The 26,959-nt window shown below is 38.9% G+C and overlaps 1 protein-coding gene and 1 non-coding gene across 13 annotated transcripts in view; both read right to left on the bottom strand.

The window, feature by feature from the left end:
• Nucleotides 1-26,959, bottom strand: part of LRMDA (leucine rich melanocyte differentiation associated) — a 1,071,617-nt gene that overhangs the window by 170,541 nt on the left and 874,117 nt on the right. Inside the window, exon 7 of one of the 12 annotated variants that reach the window (XM_070227816.1) lies at nucleotides 5,017-5,111. The exons of the other annotated variants lie outside the window; for them this stretch is intronic. Within the exon in view, the coding sequence (XP_070083917.1) occupies nucleotides 5,056-5,111 (56 nt within the window). The 3' untranslated portion in view covers nucleotides 5,017-5,055. The remainder of the gene's footprint in view (nucleotides 1-5,016; nucleotides 5,112-26,959) is intronic. 12 annotated transcript variants of the gene reach the window in all.
• Nucleotides 25,084-25,186, bottom strand: LOC111769847 (U6 spliceosomal RNA). Its single transcript, XR_002802669.1, has one exon. It is a non-coding gene; the product is annotated as a U6 spliceosomal RNA (small nuclear RNA).

Genomic DNA, 26,959 nt, shown 5'->3' with positions numbered 1-26,959 from the left:
CAACTTCCTATCTGGTCTCCCTGCCACCATCTTGCCCTCCACCCACCATTCTACTTACTCCCAGAGGGATCATTCTACAGAGTCAATTCATACACATTGCTCCAAAGAAGATACACAAATGGCCCATAAGTACATGAAAAGATGTTCAGTATCACTAATAATTAGAAAGATGCAAATCAAAACCACAAAGAGATACCACTTCTCAACCATTAGGATAGATATCATTAAGAAATAAAATAAATAACAAGTGTTGGTGAGGATGGAGAAACTGAGACTCTTGCGCACTATTGGTGGGATCGTAAAATGGTACAGCTGCTACGGAAAACAGTAAGATGGTTCCTCAAAAAATTAAAAATAGAATTACCATATGATCCAGTAATCTCAAGTCTGAGTATATATACAAAAGAATTAAAAACATGTTCTTCAAAGAGATATTTGTACACCCATGTTCATAGCAGCCTTATGTACAGTAGCCAAAAGGTGAAAGCAACCTATGTACCCAACAATGGATGAATAGACAAATAAAAGGTGCTATTATTCAGCAGTAAAAAGGAAGGAGATTCTGACACATGCTCCATGGATGAACCTTGAAGATATTATGCTAAGTACATTAAGCCAGTCACAAAATGACAAAGACTATATGATTCCATTTATATGAGGTACCTAGATAGTCAAATTTATAGAGACAGAAAATAGAATGGTGGTTGCTGGGGCTGGTGGGAAGAGGAGAATGGGAGTTATTGTTTAATGGGTTGAGAGTTTCAGTTCTACAAGATGAAAACTTCTGGAGATAGATGGTGGTAATGGTTATACAACAATGTGAATGTACTTAATGCCACTGAACTATACACTTAAAATTGATTAAAATTGTAAATTTTATGTCATGTATATTTCACCACAATAAAAAAAGACAAATGCAAAATAAATATATGGCTAGTTTCTAGGGGGAAGAAAGAGTCAATTCAGTCATATCACTGACCTGTAGATCCCTCAGTATGGAACCTAAACTCTCTAATACATTATTGGATTACCTAGGCCCTTATGATTTGACCCCAGCCCATTTCTCCAGCTTCATCATTTGAAATTTACCTCCTCAGCTGTAAATTGTAGTCCTGTGCAGCTCGTTGGGACTTGTCTGAAGATGCTGTGCTCCCTTGCCTGGGGACCTTGTTCATACTATTTCTGCTGGATGGGGCCTTCTCTTCCCATTCTGTCCATCCACCCACAACCTAGCTAACAACATTTTATTAATTCTTCAAGTCTCAAACTAGATTCTGTTAATTCATCAAGATGCAGTTTAGACATCACTTCTTCCATGAAGTCTTTCTTGACTTCTTCCTTCCTCCCTACCCCAAGTAAGGTTTAGGTAGATCTCCTGCATATTCTCATAGCAACCTGACTGCCTTAGCTGATTAAGAGCATGGATCCTGGAGCCAGAGTACTTGAATTTGAAGTCCAACTTTGTCACTTACTATGTGACCTTAGGCAAGTTACTTACATCCCTGATTTTTCTCTTTAAAAAGGGGGATGATAATACTATTCACCTCATGGATTGTCATGAGGATTAAATGAGTTAATTGAACAGTGTCTAGCACATACTGTAGTCTCAAACACTATCTCCAACCCCTTTGATCTTCAACAGCATGACCTTGGCACTCCTCCCAACAAGAGGTTGAATCTATGTTCCCTCCCCTTGAATATGGGTGGGTTTGTGACTCACCTACAACCAAAAGAATATGCCTGACTTCCAAGGAAAAGTCAGAAACACTTCTGGTTTAGTTTCTGCCTTATTGACTAGAACAACAGTCAACTTGGTCTAGGAGCCCTGAATGCCATGTAAGTTCAACTACCCTTGGGCTGTGATACCGTGAGGAAGCCAAGTACAAGAAATGTGCAGACATTCAGTGAGAAATCCTAGCCCAGGTCCAGTCTTCCCAGCCCAGGCCCAGACATGTGAGTGTATGAGCATGAGCCTTCAGATAATTCCAATCTGCAATCAGTTCATCCCCAGCATTCAAGTCTTCCCAGCTGAGGCTGCAGACATTGTGGGGTAGAGAAAAGCCGTCCTCTTATTCTGTCTGAACCCACGACCCACAGAATCCATGAGCTTAATAAAATGGCTGTTTTAGTCACTAAAGTTTTGTCATTGTTTGTTATCTACAATAGAAACTAGAACAGCTACATAAGTGGTTTCTATCTTCTTCATTATCACCATTATTATTCTCATTATGATATTATAGCACTTAATAAAATAATATTTATACCATAAATGTCTATTTACCCATCTGTAGCCCTTATTAGATTCTAAGCTCTGTGTTTCAGGATCTAGCATAGTATCAGACTCATAACGTTCACTAAATTTTTGTTCAAAGAACTAATAAACTCCTTTAAACCAGCTAGATCTCCAGTGCTCTGACACAGTCTACCTATCAGTGACACAGACAAGGTGACAGATTAATGATGTTTGGCTCAGCCATAAAATCATAGTCGGCCTTACCATGAAGTCAGAAGCATTGCTGATATTTTAGTAAATTTCTTCCAAGTCTTGTGTGTGTGTGTTCATTAAATTGAGATGCTCTATGTACTTTTCCTGCTTTTTTTCTCACCCATAATATCATAAACATAATCTCATTTTATTCTTTAAAAGCTTAACTTTTGTTGATTAAATAATAGGCTGTCATCTGAATATACCACACTTTTAACCATTTCACCTATTGCTAGATATTTAGGGAATTTTCAATTTTCCTTAATATAAACAATGCCATGAAGGATTGGTTTTAACATCATACTTAATGGGGAGAAATGTAAGCTTTCCCACTAAGATCAAACACAAGGCAAAGATGTCCCTTCTTACCACTTCTTTTCAACATCATATTGGAAGTCCTTACTAATGCAATAAGGAAAGAAAAAGTATACAGATTAAGAAGAAAGATATAAAACTGTCTTTGTTTTTAGATGCCATGATAGTCTATGTAGAAAATCTGAAAGAATCAACAAAAAAACTCCTGGAACTAATAAGCAATTATAGCAAGGTTGCATGATACAAGGTTAATATACAAAAGTCAGTTTTCTTCCTACACATCAAAAATGAACAAATGGAACTTGAAATTAAAAACATACCATGTAATACCATTTACATTGGCACCTCGAAAATGAAATATTTAGGAATAAATTTTATAAAATATGTAATAGATCTATATGAGTAAAACTATAAAACTCTAATGAACTAAAAGAAAAGCCAAATAAATGAAGCAATACTCCACGTTCATGGATAAGAAGACTCAATATTGTCAAAATGTCAGCTCTTCTCAACTTGATCTATAGATTCAATGCAATCCCAATCAAAATCCCAAGTTATTTTGTGAATATCAACAAATTTATTCCAAAGATTATGGTCATGCATCGTAATCAGTCACTCAAGAACCAACCACATATACTACAGTAGTCCCACAAGATTAGTACCATATAGCTGAGGTGTGTAGTAGGCTATACCATAGGTTTGTGCAGGTACACTCTATGATGTTCACGCAAAGACAAAAATCACCTGACAACTCATTTCTCAGAATATATCCCTGTTGTTCAGTGACGGACAACTGTATATGGAGAGGCAAAAGACCTAGAAGAGCCAACACAACATTAAAGGAGAAGAACAAAATTGGAGGACTGACACTAATCCAACTTCAAGACTTACTACAAAGATAAAGTAATCAAGACAGTGTGATATTGGTAAAAGAACAGACAAATAGAACAATGGAATGGAATAGAGAGCTAAGAAATACACCCCCATAAATATAGTCAATTGGATCTTTGACAAAGAAGCAAAGGCAATACAATGGAGCAAAGATAGTCTCTTCAACAAATGGTGATGAACAACTGGACACTCTTGTGCCAAGAAAGAAATAAAGAATCTAGACTCAGACTTTACACTCTTCACAAAAATTAACTCAAAATGGATCATAGACCTAAGTGTAAAAGGCAAAACTGTAAAACTACTAGAAGTAACATAGAAGAAAATCTAGATGACCTTGGGCATGGTGATGCCTTTTTAGACACAGTACCAAAGGCACAATTCATAAGGAAATAACTGATAAACTGGACTTCATTAAAATTAAATATTTCTGCTCTATAGAAAACAACATCAAGAAAATTAGAAGACAAGACACAGACTGGGAGAAAATAGCTGTAAAAGACACATCTGATAAAGGACTGTTATCCAAAATATACAAAGAACTCTTAAAACTCAAGAAGGATTAAACCTTTAATTATGTTTTTATATATTATCTTCTAACTTGTTATTTGTCTTAATTTTGCTTATAACATAATATAGAGAAAAAACACATATTTTTATGTTACAAAATCTATTGATAATTTCTTTTATGGAAATTTGATATTATTTTAACATTTTTCACAAATTAGCACATCAGCCCTATTTACAGTCTGTCCAAAGTCTCAAATATGGCCTGTGAGATTGTAATAATTAAACCATCCTGCTGTCTTGAGAGTGTTAAGAACATGTTCTTCCACCAAGATCAAGGCTGCCAAATAAAACTCAAAAGAAAATACAGTTTATCTTCTGAGGTGCTATTCCTAGGCCAGTCAATGCAAAGGCATCAATTTATGGATCCCTGTTACCACATGTTTGATTTAATCTAACAATCTTCCCAGTATGGAAGATGGACTCCTTAGTGACTATTACCTTAAAATGGGTGATCAGCACTAGCAACTTGCCAGTTTAGGGGCACGGTCTAAATATTTTCTTTAATAGAACTCCTAGCATTGGCTCTGAAGATAATTTCTTCATCTACGGTTTCAACAAACGTTTACTAAGCACTTACTCTGTAACCCAACTAAGGCTGAGGATATAAAGGAGAATAACATACAGTTTCTATCCTTAAGGAGATCCTAACCTTGTTGAATTTAGAAAAGATTAACATAAAAACAAACATTCATTTAATAATAAGCAGAGATAAGAAATTGATAAAATCATTCAAAATAATTTTTATGTTATTGACCAACCTGGAAGAAGTCTCCCATTTGAGAGTTCTAAAGAAGTGTCTAAAGGCGCTCTAGATTTTCTTTGTCTCCTTTTAAGTTATTGTGTCTCATGCTTACTAGAATAAAGTGCACCAGGGACAAGATGTTAGCTAAAGTGCATTATTAGCAAGAAGTACTTACTGAGCATTTACTAACGGCACTCTGGAGACACTAAGAATCATCAGGCATGGTTCCTGCCCAATAATAGTTTAAAGTCAACTTAGGAAAATAAAATACGTATACATTAAACAACAATTTTAATAAAAGGCAAATAAATGAAGAAGTATATGAGTGCTATGGAGAGTCAAAGGAGAGGGAGTTCACTTTAGGCAATGAAGGTAAAATAGGATAAGAATGAGATCAGAAAGCTCAATGGAAAGAAGACCATGGCGCATTCCTAGAAATGTAGGGCATATTTAGTGACAGTGAGGACAAAATTTTTTCTTGGCCTAAGTTATCTTTAGATATCTAAGTTCATTTTTATTGTCTGAATAGTGGCCAACGCACAGGAATTTAGAGGTACTAGGTGTTCCTGGGGATATTTAGTTCAACCCATTCATTTATTTTAGATATAGAAAGTTTAGGCCATAGAGAAGAAGCAACATGCCCCCTAAGATGGTATATTAGCAAAGTCGATTCAGGACACAAGCCTGCTACTTAACACTCCTCCTCCCTCTTTCTCTACTGGCGGAATTTGAAAAGCTGAATAATTGAGTCCAGAGGTTACAGACCATTCACATGACAAATTCTACCTCCTTCACTCTAAGGCCTCTTCTGAAAGTATCATACCTTTTGGGCACTTCTAGGATACATTCATGTGATGAGGCATTCAATAAAGACCACTATGAACATTACTGTATAAATTGGTTGGTATTTATTATTAGAGCTCCCTTAGACTGTTTAAGAAGCACCAACTCGAATACAGTATACCCGTTTGCTACATAAAAGTGAAAGCAAAATAAAAGTTTCAGGTAAAGCAGAGCCATAAATCTAGGAATTTAAGCTCCTCTCCTCAGGCAACTGAAAGCCAACTCTACATTTCCTCTGACTCGCTGACAGCCTCTTGGGCACTCTAATAGGAAAGAGCTGAAAACCAGGATTTCCGGTCCAATCTAATACTGGACAACACTTAATGGCTTAAGTAGATTAATAATTCTCTTGCTATTGGAATTTTGCCTTTCACCACCTTTCGCCATAAGCTTTGCCTGTACTTGATCTACAGGGAGGCTGAATGTTGAAGAGTCTTTTACCAGACCCAGTCTCATTCAGCACCCTGTCTGGAACTGACAACCCAATTTCGACACCAATCAATCAGTAAGAATTTATTGACTGCTACTATGTTCCCAACACTACCTATGATACCAGCAGAGATCTAGAAGAATTATAAAACATGCTTGTTTTCTCAAAGAAGATAGAAATCAGGTGGGTTTTCAATATTAACATACATGAAACAAATACAGATCCAAACAAAATCACTGCCAGCAGAAAGCTCTCAATTTTAGAGGGTCCAGACTCTACATGCTGAAGGGAAAAGCAGGAGAGCAGTGGGAGCTGGCGGGATTAGGGAATCCTTAGTGGGGAGGAAAGACCTGAACAGGCCTCGAAGGATGCACAGAACATGCACAAGAAAACAGCCGAGGGAAGAGAGTTCTAGAATAAAGTAACAATGTGAATGAAGATGAGTCACAACTGTGGGAAATGAAGAGAGAAGCTTACTGTAGGTACATGGTTGGAGCAGTAAGAAATCAGTTTGGTTAGAAAAAGAAAACTGGAAGTTAGGCAGACATGTCTAGATATAACATTTGATATAAAATATGAATATCTGTTTTCAAATGTGTCTCTCTTCATTTAATGATATCGTTTGGATGTCTGAAACTTCTCTCATATCTGTAATATCTTGCCAATGTATCTGGCAAACAGTGAATAATTAATAAATGAACGAATAAGTTGGTTAATAGATAAATGTATAAGCATAAATTTACCTAAAATATATGAATCCAAGCATGTTTTTAAACATAAGAAAAGTAACATAAACTTTACTGCAAACGTCATGCTACCCTCAGCCAAACACCCAAAGAACAAAGCAACCACTCATTCCACAAGAATTATCAAATACATACCATACATATGTATACACATACCATACCATACTATAAATACCATAGCGAATATATATTAGTGAAGATGATGGAGAAGGACTTTGCTCTTTTGAAGTTAACAATTTAGTGGAGGTAGAGGTGGAGTGGGAAGAAAGAAAAGAAGAAGGAAGAAAGGAAGGGAGGGAGGGAGCAAGGGGAGAGAGAGAGAGAAGAAGAGGGAAGGAGGGAAAGAGGAAGGAAGAAAAGGAGGGAGAGAGAGTGGGAAGAAGAAAAAGAAATTCAGATGTCAGTAAGTGTTACAAAGAAAGCAACACACTGAGAACTGATGGGAAGTGACTGGTGGGTGGGTAGGTTCAACTCCTTTAAACTGAGGACTTGATGCTGGAACTGAAACCTCAATAACAAAAGAAGCCAGCCTCACAATGACTTTAGGGCAGGGACTTCTAGCCAGGGTGGACTGCCCCATGTAGAAAAGATATATTGGTGTGCCTAAGGAACAGAAAGGGGGCCACTGCATCTAAAGTATGGTGCAGAGCTGGGGACAGAAGGACAGGAGCCTGAGGAGGGAGTAGGACCAATTCACGTGAGCTCTTGAAGGTCTGGAGGAGACATCCATCTAAGGACAAAGCATTAGCGGGCTCAGTTATTGAAGGGGCAGAAGACAGCCCAGCATCCACCCATGGGGCTTGCTCTCTGTAAGAAACATCCATTCTCATCAGATTGTATTTTCATCTCTGAGCCTGGAGACACGGTTGTAAATTTGGATCAGACCTCAAGGTTCCAGAACCATTCCCTGATTTATCTGTAGACAATTGAGACTTGTAGCTTGAGGATTCGATTCATTTTTTCACAATGTTTAATGCAATAACTCCTGTCCCTATAAAAATCACTGCAAACAGTAATTGTCCTTTTCCCATGGTGAACTGTAATACAGGGAAAAAAAAGTCCACTATAAACAGTGCTTCCACTGCAATATTTCTCTTCCTTTTCCTCTCCTGACAGACCTGGGGAGAGTATTCAGAGCCTTAGTATGGTATAAGTACATGATTCATAAAGATGGCTGCTCTTTTCAGGCCCTGACTCAGCCCAGGGAAGAGCAGAAGCAGAAACTTTCCTTCCAGATGTGCAATGAGGGGAGAAAGTCACTCTGGCCTCAGGAGACAAAACAGCGCTTTGAATTTCAAAGGCAGATGCCCCAGAGGCCCCACCAGACTCACTCCACAAAAATGTTTGATGAATTACCATGGCAGGCATCAACTTTGCAGATTAATGACCAAAAGAGTTTAGTTTATGTCTCAGTGGAAGAGGATAAATTTTCTCTTGGCTTTGAGAATCTGAGAGATTGAGAAACCCAGCTAACCACAGCACCTCTCTTTTCATTCACAATGCTTTCCCATGGATCGTTTACTTTCTACATTCTCTTTCAGCGCGTTTTCATAAATTTAAACGAAACAGACAGCATGTCTGTGTTCTGCTTCTTTTGCAATATCATGGCCACCAAGTGATTAGAAATTGTCTTTGGGTTGGTGTAGTTGGTGGAAAATCATTGAGGTTTGTTGTGAAATTCATTCTCAACTCATAACTCAACTAGACACTGAGAGGCTATTTTTTCCAACTTTAGACCAGGCTGCTAAAAAGTATTGGCATCAAATTAGAAATGTATGTCAAGGCCAAACCCCCATCCTTGTGCGTCTGTGCGTGTGCATATGCAGGTATTTTACATACTCTAGAGTCCCAACCCAGAAGTAGTAAGGCACAAGCTAAAACCTGAGCCCAGGAGTCAGAGTTATGATTACTTTTTTTGCCCTCCCCTATTTCTCCATCTCAACAAGGCCTTGTGCTTTCACATCCTGTTAAACATTATGGACAATGTTTCCATGAGAAAAGACATTATTACTTGCCTACTCCCACATCATATTTTGTATGAAGCATCATTTATAAGAACCAATCAATCATCTTTCTTGAACAATTACAAGCTGCCTAGCCCTGTTCTAGGTATTTCTTGGGGATACAAAGGAAGAACAAAGAATGATCTCTACCTCACAACCCATCTGAGGAGAGAGTATATGAAACTTTACAGGACGCTAAAAGATGGTAGCTGAGTAGGAAGGCATGTGGGACATCAAAGGGCATAGCTGGAAAACAGCCTAGAGGGAGTTTTGTGAAGTAGTGGAAGTTTTCATGGGGCCTTGAAGTATAGGTAGGAGTAAGACAGGATCCAAAGAGCTAAAGAAACGGGATATTCTGACCTGAGCACAGCGACGTGGGATGTGAGGGTGGGGAAGCAGAGTATGAGTTTCCACGTGAGAAGGAGTTGGTAATAAGGAAGGGACACATCATGAGAGTTTGGAACACCAGAAAGAATTGTCGAGCAGAGAATTCTTATGGGTTATTGAGAGAAGGTCACTGAAGGGTACAAAGATGAAAATAAAAGTTTCACTTTCCAACTACTTGGAATCTATTTTAAAAGAGGGTGCAGGTAGGTAATGCACATTACATTAGTGTTATATACGGACAAGTGTCAAGTCTAGTTTCTCATTAGAGAATTGACTACAATATTTTTCCCTTTTTTCAATTAGCATAAACAAAAAAAAATGATGACAGCCAACCTTTAAACTGACATAAAAAGATTCCTAAATGACATGAATGGTTTGAGAATCATTGGCTCCACTCTTATGTGTAATCAGTAAGGACAACACAAAGGTAACTTCTTTTACAGTCAGTGGCCAATGTTACTTGCACCAGACAAGAGGCAATAAACGAGAATTAGATTTGCTTTCCTGCCTTAAAACAAGACAGGCTCGTGAAAACCACACTGGTAGCAAGCAGGGTGACCAGCTTTTTAGAAAACCAACCCAAGGTGCAACCATACCAGACCCCACCACCCACAACGTAATATATAATAAACAATTACATACATATGTAATTACTTTAACATAAAAATAATGAAAAATAGCTTTTTATTTGAAATTATATACTATTTACCTTTCAGTTACATAAATACTATTATTTGAACATAAAGTAGGATTAGTTAAGAGTGGCAATTAATAGTAATTAATAATAGGACTAACTAAACAGATAACGTGCGAGAAAAATATAACAACACTTGTACAATGTTTCTGTCCTCTGATAATAGCAAGTTATTTTAACTCTTTTTAAACTCTTTACCAGACATTTAAATTTCGTAGGCTGTATGATTGAATATTTTAAAAATACATAAATATGAGATTTTTAAAGGGAGATTGAAAATATAATAGAAACAGATATTACCTATATTTAATAAAAGATAACAATGACATATTTTTTTCTCTCCCGTGATACAGTATAGTATTTTCATTCTTTCTGTTTCCTTTTCCAATAATACCTCTCTGAACTGCCTGCAGCCTTTAGGACACCCTTCTTTTCCTTTCTGTGGTCGTAAAACTGAATATGGCCGAACATAAAATTCTGTTTGACTTGTGACTATGTTCTTATCAAGTCACATTACACTGTCTGGTGTCAGTCCATGTGGTGACATCAAGCTAAACACCCTGTCAACAAAAGCATTTCAGCATGGAACACTTTTGGAATATACCTACTAGCAAAAGCAGGATTTTAGACTTGTAGAAATGTTTCCAGCGCTCCAGAAATGTTCCTCCACTTTGTATCTACATGCTCATTTTGACAGGCCAGCAATTTGTCAACCAGGTCTGTTGCATCTACAAATTCATCATAGAGATGGTCCATGTCCAATATGTCTATCGTTTTTAATATACTATGAAGCAGATTGGATGTCATCATAAGTTAAACTTCTTTTTCTCAGGGAAAATGGTTTTAAAGCACAGAGGTAATTCAAACTTATGAATTCAGATCTTTTCTCAACTTCTGAAATCACAGTTGGACTCTAAGTAAGTTACAGTTTTAGTAAAGAAATTGAGAAAGACCTGTTTGACTTGGCTGTCCTCTGGTGTCATTTATTTTTTCCATTCAGAACCAGCCTTATTTCCAAAAAATGAATCTTCTTTTTTCCCCTCTGTATGAGTCTTTGTCATATCCTACACATAACATCAAATAACTCAGGTGCAATTCTTTTGTAGGTTTCTTGCGGCCTCTTCATACATCATGAAAGAGTTTTGGAGAAACAGCATATAAATTTCTGTATTACTCTAATCCTTTTCTCCATTGTCATCCTCAACGTATTCCAAATAGAGAAGGACATTTTTCTTGCCCCATACTTTGAAAACATTATTTAGAGCAGGCCAACATTTTCACATCTTTTCTATGGCCAGCAATAATGACAGCCATTTTGTAGGCACATATCTAAAAAAGACTATCTCTCTCCACTTCTATAAAGTAAAAAATCTCAAGTGCTTCTGCCTGTTTGGAGGAAGCTAAAAGTGACCAAAAACTTTCATTACGAAAGTTTCAATACCACAGGTAAGCAAACCACACCCTTTCTCAGCAGTGTTATAGACAGGGTTACAGATTATTTGGCAGATGAGACTGCTTCATCTTCTTTGGTAAGAAATTTAAGCACTGAAGGGAGTTCCCAATATTGACATTTGCACTGCCTGCCAATATGTAGATAGACAAGCAAAGTCTCCCTTGTATTTAGACAAGATAGCAGCAATCTTTTGTTTTATATTTTCTGAGTTTCATTAAAATCTTCATAGAAATCAAGAAGATAATTTGAAACTCCATTTTTCAAGTCCAAATACTGAAGAGTTAGAAGAGACATTATCTTGTTGCTGTGATTCAAGGAATCACTTGATATACTATGGAGAGTATAGTTGATGGTGGTCAGATCTGACAAAATGAACTCTATTCTGTAGGGAGTCAACACATGTGTAACTCAAAATTTCCCCTTTGTCCTCCCTATAGGACATTTTAACTGCAACCTATAAATTAGGAAATATAACTTTAATCATTTTTGTAGTGAAATCAAGGGAACAACATGATAATGCTGCTTGTTTGTGTGGTATGCCCAAGATAATTCAGCAGAGACTATTTTTGAGGAAGCATTGGTGTCTTCTTGGAAGATGAAAAAGCTTTTGACTGAATTAGGCGTACTGGTATGTTTCATCCCCAAATTTTGACATTCAGTCTCCCTATATGTTTTCACATCTTCTTCTCTACCATGCCCAATTCCAAATTCTTTTCTGCATATTGTGCAAGATGCTCTGTTTTGATTATTTATTTCCCCAATCTAGTTGTTTGATGTCATTATTTAACAGTCATTTAGCTTTCTTTTTCTAAAAAAATATCTACGTTATGCTGGCATTGGTATTAAAATCATCCTCATTTCCATTATCTGAACTCTTAGAAAATATGGTCACAATATTCACAATGTAAAAAATTAAACTAGCTCTATGTTGATACAAAGCACAACAATTAATCCACAAAGTGAAAGACAGATTGTGAACATTCATAATTACAATGGACTTAAGGTGTACACTTAAGTTGCATCAGTTGGAGTGAAACAATTATGGATGATTCGTTACTGTGAACTTCAAATTATGGTTGCCAACACAAGGGGGAAAAATAGTGACAGCAACTATGGAAGGTGGATAATCTATGCTGTATCTATTTGACACTAAAAAAAGCATCACTTTCAGCACCTATATTTTGGGCTGCCATGTGGGTTTTATACTTTTCCCCGAACCTTTGGTATCCATCACCAAAAAGCAAGACTTTTTGTATCCTTGAGGTGGAATTCCTAGGATATGGTACTCTCAGTGCTAAAACCAGGACCGTCTCAAGCTAGCAATTATTCATGCTTGAAGGATTCTAATGTCATTCAGCATAAATTATTGCAAAGTTTGAAACAGAAAAGAACCCTGAAGCCAATCATCTTATCAAGACACAATGAAACAATAGATGGAATAGGTTATCTACCCAGAAATGCATCTGAGAAGTTATGATCTGCATTTGAAAATGGGTTGTGTGCAGAAAAAGATGCCTATCTGAGAACTGACCAATTGGACTGCCCAAAGATGGAGACCTACTGGATGGCTCAAACCAACAGGACTGATCACTGTGACTTTAAAAAATGTAGGAGGAGGGGCCGGCCCAGTGGCTGAGTCATTAAGTTCACGCATGCCGCTTTGGTGGCCCAGCGTTTGCAGGTTCGGATCCTGGGCGCAGACTTATGCATCGCTCATCAAGCCATGCTGTGGTGGTATCCCACACAGAAGAACTAGAATGACCTAAGACTAGGATATACAACTATGTACTGGGAGAAAAAAATAAAAAGAGGAAGACTGGCAACAGATGTTAGCTCACGGCCAAACTTCCTCACTAAAAAAGAAAAAAAAAGGAGGCACAAAATCTGGTCCAAGTGAGAATAAGTCACTATGTCTTTCTTTACCTTTATACCTTGCCTCATCAAAGCTAAACTCTCAAATTCTCAAACAAATACCAGGACATTACAAATCTTTATTCTAATGCGCTATACTATCTTTTTTATTTTTTGCTGTTTATTATAAGTAGGGAAACAAGTCTATTAGTGACTCTTTTTTTTCCCCCAGATGGCCAATGCTGATTGACTAGTTCCAAAATAGATATATCTATTTTTATATCTAAATTTCAAAATAGAAATTCATTTCTATTTTCATCTGAAAACAAGCCCATTCCTATCACTAAGGAATTACATTTTTTATTTAGGGAAATGTTGGAGGAATGTATGAACATTCTTAGCTAAACCCAAGGGAAGCATCATCAGGGACCCTCCTTGTTCGCTCATCACGAAGGCTCTAAGTGGCATCTGGAGCAGCACTTCCCAAAATGCAAACGAAGAGACATTATGTTAATAAATGGTTTCATCAAATATATTGGAGAAACACTGGGTTTAAAAAGTGTCAAACAGGATTCTTTATTATAGATTCTACACATTCTTTAATAGGCTTAAGTGCAATGAGCCCCTTAAAAGCTGGAAATCTTGCATTTGTTTTCCAAATTTATTTCATCAGAAACTTTAAAATTTTGAAGCACTTCTCTGAAGAAGTCTTCCACAAACTGCAGTTTAGGGTACACTGATATAAATATAAAAAATTTTTAAATGGAACTCTGTTTTAAGTTCAGCTGAAGCCCCAATAGACAATAGGAACCCACTAGACCCACATTCCAAGGTGAGATGCCAGATCACCCAAGCAGGACCTGCGATGGAGGTATCTAAAAACTGATTTTGCAACTCCTAGCTGATCACATCTCTCTATATTACAAAAAGATGCTGGACAGGCTATGAAAGGAGTTTGGATTTAGGAAGTGGGCATTTCTTTAAAAAGAATTTTTAGGGGCCGGCCTGGTGGCACAGCAGTTAAGTGCGCACATTGTGCTTCGGCAGCCCGGGGTTCGCCAGTTCGGATCCCAGGTGTGGACTTGGCACCGCTTGGCAAGCCATGCTGTGGCAGCCATCCCACATATAAAGTAGAGGAAGATGGGCATGGATGTTAGCTCAGGGCCACTCTTCCTCAGCAAAAAGAGGAGGATTGGCAGCAAATGTTAGCTCAGGGCTAATCTCCCCCCCAAAAAAAAGAATTTTTAGGTTTGCCTGCAAGGCTTTACCACCATGGAGAAGGGTTAGAGATACTTCCCTCATCTCAGGCAAAGGAGAGGGAGTTCAATGGCCCACTTAGAGAGCTTGGTATGTGCCCCTTGCATTTACAGGGTCAGAGTGAACTGATTTCTGACTTAAGCCTAAAAAATTTAACAAGTGCAAGAAAGACTATGGGTGAAGCTGCTTGCTAGGTGGCTCAACAAAAGAGGCCTGATTCAAAGACATAACTCTGTTAGTAAGTCCAAGACCCACACGCCACAGAGAGGTGACGGCCAAGTGCAAGACAAAGCGCCCTGAGGCAGCCTTGGATCCTGCCTGGCAAGGAGGCCTTGGCAGAGAGAAGTCCCCACATGCCCAGGATTTGAAGGAGGAATTGTAAATGAACAGACTCAGGAGACGGATTTATTGTTATCAAAAGAACTGCAAGTGAGAGGACCCCGCTGTTGATGAAACAGCCCACAAGGACAAGGGCCAGGCTGAACATCTGACACTAGAGGAGCAAACCAGAGCCAGACTGGTACGATCCAAGCAAGTTTGATTCTGCCTCCTACTTCTCTTCCCTCTTCCCACCCAACTCACCTGGTGTGTGGGAATGAGAAGACAAAAGAATAAAGGAAAAGGACGTTACTCAGCCCACCAAGGATGTATTACCTGTGGATGAATTTTAGAGTTTTCATTCTTACTGTAGACTTTTTGTGTTTATAACTGAACCAAGACTGTCTTGAGACTCAGGTAACTAGTCAGAGTACTTACTATTATCTAAGAGTGAGCAGCAAGCTCTGCACCGAGATTTTATTCAAGGCCAAGGATGATCTAGCCCTACAGAGGGGACCTACAGAGGCAGTTGTGAGAAAAAAATAAGGTTGTGTTGCTCCCTACCATGTAACACTAAGCTAACATTTCGTTAAAAGCACCAATGTCTTCCCATAAAATACCTGAGGATGATCCTCTCCTTTTGTGACCCAGAGTCCTACTGCAAAGAGGAGGAAGGCAAACACCACCTTGTATTTTCATGGCACTTTCATGTCCAGCATCTCAACCGACACTCACAACCCTACAAAGTAGCTGGGTGGTTCTGATTGTTCCCATTTTACAGAGGAAAAAATTGAGGATCAAATCTGTGACTTGACTTACAGAAAGTCTAAAAGCACAGGCATGAGCAGATCCAAGTTTTGAAACTCTTGTCATCCAAACTCCTCGTTCAGTGCTTTTTCCAACATATATGTTATTTCCTTTAAGGGATGGGATGAGAGGTCACTTGCAAACACTAGAATCCATTTCTCTAACATGATTGGAAATGACTTCTCAGTGAATGAAACTGAAATAATTACAGCTGTTAAGTTTTTTAGATAGCAACATCAGCTTTGAAATGAAGTCAAGAGCAGCATAAAACAGTATGACCTCAGGCAGAGGAGATTAAACCATTTTTCCAGACTCCACCGCTTGCTCTTTATAGCTGGATGGATTTTGGTTTTCTTCCCTTAAATAATTTTAGGGAGAGGGTATCTTTGATTACACTAAAACAAAATCTTGTGTACAAGCAATTCCTTTGGCATAAAACACAGAGACTATTATCACTTATTTATTTTTACTGGCACAAAAACTAAGCAAAGTCTCAAGGTGCAAATGATCTGTGGTCTATTTAACACCATGGTTGTTTTTATGAGACCTCATTATTGCTCTTTACCCTAAATTATAGGTACATTCTTGGCTCCCTTTCCCACTCTTCTGTAAGCCCCAGAATACTGTATTTTTTTCCTCTTTATTTCCAAATACTCTCCAATACTTCATCAGTCAAACATTCAACATCTCATAGATGATGTGTTGGACCAAGGCAAGGATCTGTGGAACGCAGGAGAAGTGCCAGATGTCTATCAGGATTATGAAGGAAAATTCTCAGGTTGCTACATTTCACAAAGATTGAGTTCTCTGGCTCCATGTTGGACTAGCATTTAAATGTCAAAGTTTCCATATTTTTACATTTTTACCTAGCTAGTTATGCCACAATTATAAAATGGCTATCTTTTTGCAAAGACTTACCACCTCTTTTTCCTCTTCCCAGTGCTCCTTTCCTAATCTTTCTCACCCCACTTTTGCCTCTGCCCCAGTAAGAGCCAAGCTCTTAAGGCACCTGATTCCTCCGACATGGAAAAATTCCCTGGGAATTTCCATATAAACAGACTTTGCTAAGTTGCTACAATTTGGAGTCAAAATTTCCCCAGCCTTATCAAAAGAGCAGCTTAAAGTAATAACAACCAGCCCTAGAATAGCAATAATAATCCCTTACATCTATAAATTATAGTTTTTAGATCATTCTAACTTAAGTAAAACGGTAAAGTGCTAAACAAATGTAAGATACTCTTTCTGTTATTATTGTAAACTTACCCCTTTCTTGAACTGTCAAAAATCCCACTTAAACTTTAAGGTTGAGTTTAGATACCAAAGCAGTGAAATTGTCGCCCCACCCCCACAAGCAGAGCTAATTAACCCCTTCTTTGCACTCCCTCAGTCTTTGTTTCTACTACTCTAATAGCCTGTCTTATGCCTTCACTAAATTGCATAAAACACACATATCTTCACTAAACGTTCCTTGAAGGGAAAATCTCTCCATCTCCATGTCCTGGTCCAGTTCCTAGGAACTGAAAAAGTGTTGTTGAATTTAGCCATCCACAACGCTATAAAGAAGGAATTCATGTTACCATTAATCTTTTTTTTAAGACAAGGCAAACTGAGCCTCAAAAAGGTGAAGTGAAATTCCCAACGCCACAGAACTAGTTAACAGAGAATCAGAACTTGAATCTAGATAACCTAAGTTCTAGTGCCTGTGTGCTATTACACTCCCTGTCTTTGAGAACTCCTTTCATAGAATGTTCCCTGTAAGCTCAAAGCAACATAGCTATGGTCATTTTGTTTACCTAATCCAATTCTACCTTTTTTCATGGAAAAGAGTTGTTTATGCTAAGAAACTAAAAATAAAGAGAGCTAGGGGAGGGAAGAAGGGAAAAGAAAGGAAAAATGAAGGAAGGGAAGGAGGGAAAGGAGAGAAAACAAAAGAAGGAAGGGACAAAGTGAGCAAAAGCTTTCCATGTTATCAAATCACATTGTCAAACTGAATTTCAATCTGCCTTTCCAATTTTCTTCACCACCACTACCCCTCATTCATCCTATGCTCCAGTTAAACTGGTTTAGTTGTGGCTACATTGAGGATAAGGAATGAAAAAAAATTGATTTGTATATTGATCTTGTATCCTGCAACATTGCTAAATTCACTTATTACTTCTAGCAGCTTTTTGTAGATTCCCTTGTACTTTCTACACAGATAATCATTTCATCTGCAACTAAACAGTTTTTCTTCTTCCTTTCCAATCTGAATGGCTTCAACTTCTTTTTTTCTTGCATTACTGCACTGACTAAAACCTCCAGGACAATGCTGAGGAGAAGTAGCAAGCATGTATATGTACATTTTTTTAACAGCAAAAATGACTGAGTATTTTTCTGGAATTGAATAAAGCCCATGGAACTTAAAGGTAAGAATCAGTCCCACCCTAAGGATATCCTGAAGGAGCTCTCTCTACTGGTAAGATAGAAAACCAGATAAGGCTGGCTAGATAAAGCCAGGACAGGTCCTTGAACAATAGAAACAACAGCAACAGCAGGAGCCTTATTACTTAAAGAGGGATTAATATGGGCCAGGCACTGTTGAAAGTTCCTGATATGTATTAACTCATCTGACTCTTCCACCTTATCCCCACTTTCCAGGAAGGGAATAAGAGACACAGGAAGATAAGTAACTTGTGTCTCCATGGCCTGTGTTCTTAAGTGCTAGACGAAATTGCCTTCGGTTACCATGTCTTCATTAACTGGTATTGAGTGTCCACTCTTTGCTAATTACTATGCCACTTTCAATTAATTTAATTACCACAATTATCTTATTTCATAAATGAAGGAAGTGATGTTCAGAGAGTTTAAATGACCTGTCCAAGGGCACCCAACTAGCACAAGCCTCAAGCCAAGGTGTTCTGACTGCAAATTGAAGACTCTTTCCACCACCCTGATTCCTCTTTAAATAGCTACTATTTAAAAAGGTACTTTGCAGTTTACAAAAATCATGATCACATTTATGCCTTAAATGTCACTTAAAGGAATTGAGATTTTATTCACTAGGCTAGAACTTTTGTCAGTTTTTGAGAGGAGAGAAAATGCGAAAGAGAAATAGGTGTTTTGGGAAGGCTAGAGCAGCACTGTGCTAGAGAGATTGGCTGGGCAAGGCTGCAAGCACAGGTGCAGGAGGCTGTGCGTCTCTCAGGGGGTTCTACATTCACCTCTGAATCTGTGGGTCTTTCCCTCCAAACTCTTTTGCCAGTCAGGAGAAGTCCTGCTTTAAATAAGACTCCTGGAGAGAATTCCCAGAAGAGCAAAGATGATAAAAGTATTTCTTATGTCACTTCTTCTCCCTGCAGTTATCTTTCAGGAATATTTTTGTTAACTGAGAAGAGCACACCAAGGAACCATTATCACTGATACAAGGAGAAAACGGACAGTAGATTTCCTCAGCCATGTCCTGTCAGTGTCAACAATTTAACTAAACATATAATAGTCATAACCTCATCAGTGTTAAATTTTCTAGGTTTCTGGCACATATCTCTTCATCTCCCTCATTAAGTTTATAGAGTGTGCTTTGGTACATTTGCTCAGGATGAGGATTTCAGCTTCAATTGGCACATATTGGAGTCAAACAGGGGAATGATTTTTCTGCCTTAAGTCATTAGCAGAATAAGATATGAAATGATCCAATACCCAAAGCCAGGTACATGGCAAGTGATAGCAGATGGGTTTGACCCCATCCATCACAATCCTGCCCCATTCACCAGGAGTGGTTCCAACACAGGTAGGCCAACCAGCCCCAAAATATGAATAGTTCCTCTGTTTTCATCATCTTCTTTGCTCCATACCTTGCACCACTATTCCCTGTTCAGGGACTCCCCTCATTCTGATGGAGTCCCAAGGTCCTCTTTGCTACACCCCCACCAGGATCATTACTCCAAACAAATTCCCCAAATCCAAATCTATCCCAGTCCCCCTTCATTTTATCCTAATTTTAACATATTAGCATTCTGTGCTTAACCACTTCAGATGAAAATGGTTGTTAAAAAATCATTCAGGCAATTTTTTAAGTGATAGTAAGCTAGATATGACTTCTCTCCCAGGGGTGTCTGCATTTTAAAAAAGAGTACTCAGAGTCAGGACTGCCTTAATCTATAGAATAGGTTCAACTGTAGAGAGAGGGTACTGTGGAGCTTCAGGGTGGGGTCTCTTCTGTAGCCATCAACAAAGTCCTGTGCGAAACAGCTAACCCCAACAATACACTTAAACCTCAGTTTCCTTTTATCATACAGGGTTATAATACTCACCTCACAGGATTATTATAATATACACCCATATATATTAACCAACAAGTTGGCTAATCATTGTCATAAATCTCACAGAATGCTATAAATTGCTACCAGAAGTGACATTTCTAACGAATTCTGTGCTTTGCCCTTCAAATAGGTAACCTGCTTGATCTACCTCCATGAGGTCTGAAGATGCGAAACAACCTGGGGAGTGAATCTGTCTGTCAGCCAGACAGGATTATAACTTCTACCTACACTACTTGCTGGGTCCAACTACAGATGAATTATCCTATCTCTAGTTTCTCAACTACCCACAAAATTACAGCTTTTATTTCTTGGGTGGGCTGAAGAGAAACCACCTCTAACACCAGCAGCGGAGGTCTTCTGGTACCTACTTACAAGTTGCCATACCAACACTGTGTGAACCAAGGTAGTATGTGGACCAAATCAAGGGCAACGAGATGCTCTTGGTCCTGAGACAAATAACTGAACCAAGACTCGATCCACGAAGAAAGATAAAATTTGCTGTTGTTTCACTTTGAACGAGAACTCCACTCCCAGCGATAACAAATTTTTATATTTTTATACAAAATGGATTTTCATAGACCTTCAAATGCTGCTGTCTTCTAATCGAGATATCAGGGCAGAGTCTATACTTTCTTTCACTACTTTTCATTCCTAGGGTCCTCAGACTTCTAGAAGCCTACTTGATTGTCTGTGAAAGTAGTAAATTCTAGGTATTCGAGGGACACGAAATTATGGGGAAATGAGGATCTTATCATTCCTAATCAAAGTGTCACAGAAGGATGGTACTGAAGAATATCCTGGGACATTCACTTTATTTTACTGAGCAGGGAACTGAGGCCTGAGTTTAAAGCCACATGCTGGAGTTACGAGGCAGATGTGAAATGTGGACTTGGGTCCAGCGTACTATGTATCCAATCTACCATACAGCATCCCTTCCCCTCTGCTGTGCATGCCAACAGCATCAATGAAACCAAGAGGTGTCCTTTCTTATAACTACCCTGTCTTGTCATTATGTCCTAGGAGTTAATGAATGTCTCATATTCCCAGTCACATTTTAACCTTCTTCCTCCCCTACCACAGGTCTTCTCATATTTCCTGCTCAGGTTTCAGCTCAGTGCTGTGAACTAAAAGGCCTTTTACTCAACACTTTTCCAATGACCAATACAATGATGAATAAATGGCTGCTCAAGTACCTGTCAACAGCACTTCTCTGGTCTGTTAGCCAAGATGCCAATGTTCTTTGTCATCAGATACAACCACAATGACACTGGGGAAAATAGGGGTGTGGAAGACAGTTTCTGCAGTTAGCCAGCTCCATCAGCCACCTGCGGTTTGTTCTGTGGCCCATGATCACATGAGCCAGAGACCATTGGCTGAGAGAGGCGAGAAGAGACCTCACCATGGGGAGGAATGCTGCCCTTTGCCAACTATCTCTGTGGTAGTGAACTCAACGACAGGATGCAGAGCACACAACTCTGGTTGAATACCAAATATCTGGGCTCAAAATCAGCAACCGAGTTATTCAAATCAAAGAAAATCTAATCAACAAATATTTTCAATGCCTACTATGTGCATCCAGACAGCTGTAGTTAGAAGAGAAGACATTTAAGTCCTACTCAACCCCCTAAATTCCACTGCTTTCTGTTGCAGATGCCTGGTATTTTATTATTCAAATATTTATGTTTTGAACAGAGCATCAGTTGGCATATGCTGATACACAGACAGAACTAATAGTTATGAATTATTTCTCCGGCACTTTAATGCTACTCTTGTAAAGCTCCCTAGAAGGAGGCTGAGGACAGTCTACCCCAAGCCTCCTACCATTTCTAAGACGACCATCCCTCTTGCTGTTTCCTGCTCTATCAGAATGCAGGGAAGCTAGGAGGGCCATGCTTCTTCTCATAGCTCCGGGGAAAGATTCAGGTGAGGACATCACCAGAGGCAACATCTTTCTGAAATCAATGTTTGGTTGCCTTAAGGCCTATAAGCACTCCATACCAAGAGGGAACCCTGTGTATAATTTGGCATCTGGGGTGCTCTGAGAACAAAGGATATGATATCCCCTTGTTTCTGGATATCCCAAAGTTAAAATGACATCTTGGCTGACAATCAGGATTCTGCATTCTTCTATAAATCATGTTATTTCTGAAATAACTTAAAGCAGGTGAATGAACATTCAGTTGCCTCATTTCTGGCATTTCTCCTATAAGGACTGCCAGGGCCTTTACTAACACTGCCACCAAGTATTGCAGCCATAAAATGAATATAGTTAAGGGATTTGCTTTTAGCTTGCTCTAGGCCATTTACTGTTTTCATTCTTCAGTGAGAAGAAACAGCCACTGAGGTGAGTGTGGGAGGACCTCTCCATATGTGATGGCAGCCTCTGATTTTTCAATGTCCCCTCGCTGTTGTCAAACAGGCTTGTACACATTTCAGTTATGATCCTGCTTGTCTTTCTAGTTTTCACAATGGCCTCTAAGCTCCTCAGAATCCATGGGCTCTTCCAGAGGCCTCACACTCCCATGACACCAAGCACAAGGATCTGCACAATAATTATGATAAGGAGTTTACAAACAAGGAAAGAAGGAAGCACAAAGGCCAGGCTTGCTGGTAGTCTTCCTAAAGGGAGACTGGAAGTGAAAAAATCTGGAAATTTGGGTCTCCATACCCCAGGCATTGTGGGTCCCTCCTCAAGAATGTGAAATTGAAGACCCCTCAGTCATTTCTCCTTTAAACTTACCCTGCCCACTGGAGAGGTAGTCTCTGCAGCTAGTCTGCTCAATTACCACTGGGTTTTCTCACTGTCCCTGCTCAGCTACTCAAGAAAAAGCACATTAAGAGTGTTTTTCTCAGGAACTTTAGCTCTAAATCTCTGCTTCTTTTCCTAGGTATGTGACTAGGCCTGGAAAACCTAGAGGAAAGTTTAAAATTCCCATATCCAGTGGCTAGGCTGTTCTAGACAGTGATTTGGATAACTCAGAAAAAGATGCCCCACTGGGCAGATGCACCTACAGACACATAGTTGATGAGTGGAGCCTGGACCAGATTTTGATCCTGCCAACTTACCCTGTTGGCTTATGGAAATCTTGTAGTACTTTCTCACGTTTAAACACAGAATCTGGATCAGGTTCTGAACGGTTTATCTCCTTCTCTTCTGAGCCCCACTCTGAGCCCCCTAGCTCTACAAAACCCTCCGGCTTTATTTAAGAAGACAGATTCCAAGACAGCTTCACCAACAACAAAACTTCCAATGCAAAAGTCTAAGCTCCTTTTATACTCTTGATCCCACCTCAGCCCAGTAATGACCCCACAGAGGAGAAGAAGGTTGGAAGAGGGGTGGAGGGTATCCATACCTTCTCTTTTCTCTTTCTACATTCTGCTGATTTTTTTTGCTTGCACTCTCAACCTTGTTGGACCTTTCTCATTTGACTCTTTATTTCACCCGTTCTCCATTAACTGAACTTGTTTGTTACCAACTTTGCCCATCTGTGCCAAGATGGAAAGACAAAAATTCCAAAGCCAGTGTCTATACCCTCCCCAGGGAAAGTCTTCCATGGAATTTTGTAACCCAAAGATGACCCTGGCTTACATGCTGGAATTTCTTTACCATAGAAGAACTACTTCTGCAAAAAATTTTAAAGCTGTCATTTTCATTAAAAAAATAAGAAGATAAAAAACACACACACACAAGCCATTATTTGTAAAATACCTACAGATGATGAAGAGGAATGCATATCAATATATACACACGCATACAGATGAGTGAGTGAACACATGTGTACGTGTCTACCCATGGAGACAAGACAAATCTTTCAGACGAAAGTGGTTGAATACTAAGGAAAATGACAGGAATCAAGAATGATTCCAAATTTCTTCTAGCTTTTCCTTCCACCAGTTCCTTCAGATAAAAAAAATACAAAAGTTTCTCAGAATTCCATTTAAATTTGATACCTAAATTAGTTTCAAAAAGTAATCACATGGGTGGCAGAAATGCAGGGGTTACTAAGCAGGGGTCTCATTGTGGTATGAGAATGATTGCTAGCTAGAAAGGGGGATTTTCCTGTCCTCTTCTGGTATAGCTTTGCTAAATAAACTCTGACACCTCTGTGCCTCAATGTTTGATATCTTAGATTTTTTCCAGGGTTTACTAGTGTTCTGTGGTTATATTATTTAAAAATTATGTGGATATTTGGAATAATGACTACCATGCCCATGACAACCATCACTGCCACCACCATTATCATCCTGACTTCTTCTCTATCTAGACCAATTTGAAATTGCCCAGCTATACTTGTACCTTAAGAAATGTACAAATAGTGGATTTCCTTATTTTTCAAGGACAAATATAGATAGAATTTTTAGTGACTTAACATGTCTGGGTGCTGCCAATTTCAAATTTCACAATGCCAAAGAGCCCAGTGCAAGACTGTCTCAAACTCTGATGATGGAAGACCCTTCTAATTAGGTTTCCAAAGCAGCTGTCAAGGGGAATAATGGAAATTCCAAGAAAAACTTGATCTTCAGAGAGCTTAGGCTCTGATTATGGTCCTGAGTTTGGGCCAGGTTCAGACTTTTCAAATGCTGTTCCAAATACTCCCTAACCTCATAATTTGGGACTACATTCAATGCTTATTCAGTGTCCTTTCCTTTCATGACCAGCATGCATGCAGCTCTTTATACTGTACACAACTTATGAAGTTGGACATATCATTCCTCCACTACACAAAAAATTAGACCCAGTTCCTCAACCCAAAGATATCTTAGATAAGAAGGTCTTTTTTATTGTTATTTTTTTGGTGAGGAAGATCAGCCCTGATGAAAAGGAACATCTGTGCCAATCTTCCTTTTTTTTTTTATTGTGGGACGCTGTCACAGCATGGTTTGATGAGTGTTGTGTGGTTCTGTACCCAGGATCCAAACCCGCAAACCCCAGGCTGCCAAAGCAGAGCTCGCAAACTTAACCACTATGCTACCAGGCTGGCCATCTTTTCTTTTTTTCAATATAGAATGCTTCACAAATTTGCATGTCATCCTTGTGCAGGAGCCATTCTAATATTCTCTGTATCATTCCAATTTTAGTATATGTGCTGCCAAAGCAAGAATGAGAAGGGTTTTTTTTAGAAAGAGAATGGTAAGCGGTAAAAAAAAATCACAGGTTTGGAATCACAGGGACCAGCAATAACTTTAAATACTTATAATGAAGGTAGCATCTGAGAACTAAGCATATGTGTTATTTGTAGTGATTATCCTTTCCTTACCTCATAAGATACATTATTGGCACATAGATATACTCAATAAATATTTATTGAACTAAATTAATCCACTCTCATATTGAACAAATTTACTTTCACTTAAAGAAGGCTCCATAATCTCTTGGTAACTTGATACTGTGCTCCTTACAATTTCTTTAAGAGAGAGTTCTGGGTTCAGGATATTGGTGTCGTTGTCTCACCTCATCCATAAAGCCTTCCCTGACAACTCGAGTCTACTCTACTCTTATTTTTCTGACTCCCGTTGTACTCATTCCAGGTTCCACTCCCTCTGGCAAATACGAATATCTTATCTTGCCGTGTAAAATGTGTTTCATAAACACATCATCCTTCCTACGAGCCTATAAGTTCCTCAAGGGCAAAGGCCACAATTGCTATTTATTTTGCATGTCCCATTGCACACAACACAATATGGAACCCATACTAGCTTCTGAACAAGTACCTGCTAAATTGAGTTGAATTTTAAGAACAGGACTCCACTATCACTGATGATTTTGTTTCAGAGAATTACCAAAAGGCAGGATTGGTTGCATTCACCACTCATTTCACCCAAATTAAGTCCATTTGTCTCTACACTTGAAGTGCTAGTTAGGAAGCAGAGGATCAGAGAGCAGCTGCTTGCTTTCAACAAAGAGGAGATTGTATTTCAGCAATGGATTACAGGATTTCACATATTAGTCATTAGTGACTCTTGGCCAAACCCGTTGGTGTTATCAGAAATAAAAAGTAACCCTGAGATATGTCAAATATCAATTTCCAATTACTTTCCTGTGACACATTTTTGCCACTTGGGAAAACTCCCAAGGGATCTGTTGCCCCTTATCAGCTCAGATCAGGCTTACCTTTCAAACAGGTAACACTCAGCAGCACCCTGTTCAGCCTCAACATTACAATGTCCTCCTCTGACACTCAGATTCTCTTGTGAAGTCTTCAATATTGGCTTACACTGTCACTGGAGACCTGGCCCAAGTGTGGAAGGCCTCCTGATATTATACCCTAAACCATATGTGTTGGGGTGGGATGGGGATAACTCCAACACCTGTGGTGAGCTGTTGTCACTAAGGTTTCTCGAGCCTTAATTTTCACTGAGATGTTGAATGCAGCCACAAAGACTCATGCAGGACTTCTGCATCTTCAACTCCAGCCAATGGGGCGAAAATAAGACTGTCTCTAAAGGCTTAAATCTGATACTTGAAATATAGAACAGCATTTCTACACTCCAGGTTACAGAAGGCAGGCCAGAGACTAAATGAAAAACTCTTTGGTATTACAGATGTTAAAACTGAGGATCTGCAAAAAACCAGAAATAACATGTCCTCTTTATTACAAAGTAATGGAACAGAATTTGGAAAAACCAGGAAACATCTCTGGGTTCATAAATCAGCCCAGTTGGAGGGAGATGCAAATGGCCAGCACCTGGAATAAACCTTCACCCAGAGCAGGAGAACAGCCTAAAGAATTGAACTTCGGGGCCAAGGCTCCAGACTGTGCACTGTGATTAATGACTTAAGTGAAAGGTCTCAGTTGAGGCTGAACAATTAACTTGTCTCTCCACATCTCAGAACTCTCCACAGCATAACTATGTCTTCCCTGATTGTTCAT

This window comes from Equus caballus, chromosome 1 (genome assembly GCF_041296265.1).
Source record: "Equus caballus isolate H_3958 breed thoroughbred chromosome 1, TB-T2T, whole genome shotgun sequence".
Lineage (NCBI taxonomy): Eukaryota > Metazoa > Chordata > Mammalia > Perissodactyla > Equidae > Equus > Equus caballus.
This window is presented reverse-complemented; position numbering and strand designations above follow the sequence as displayed.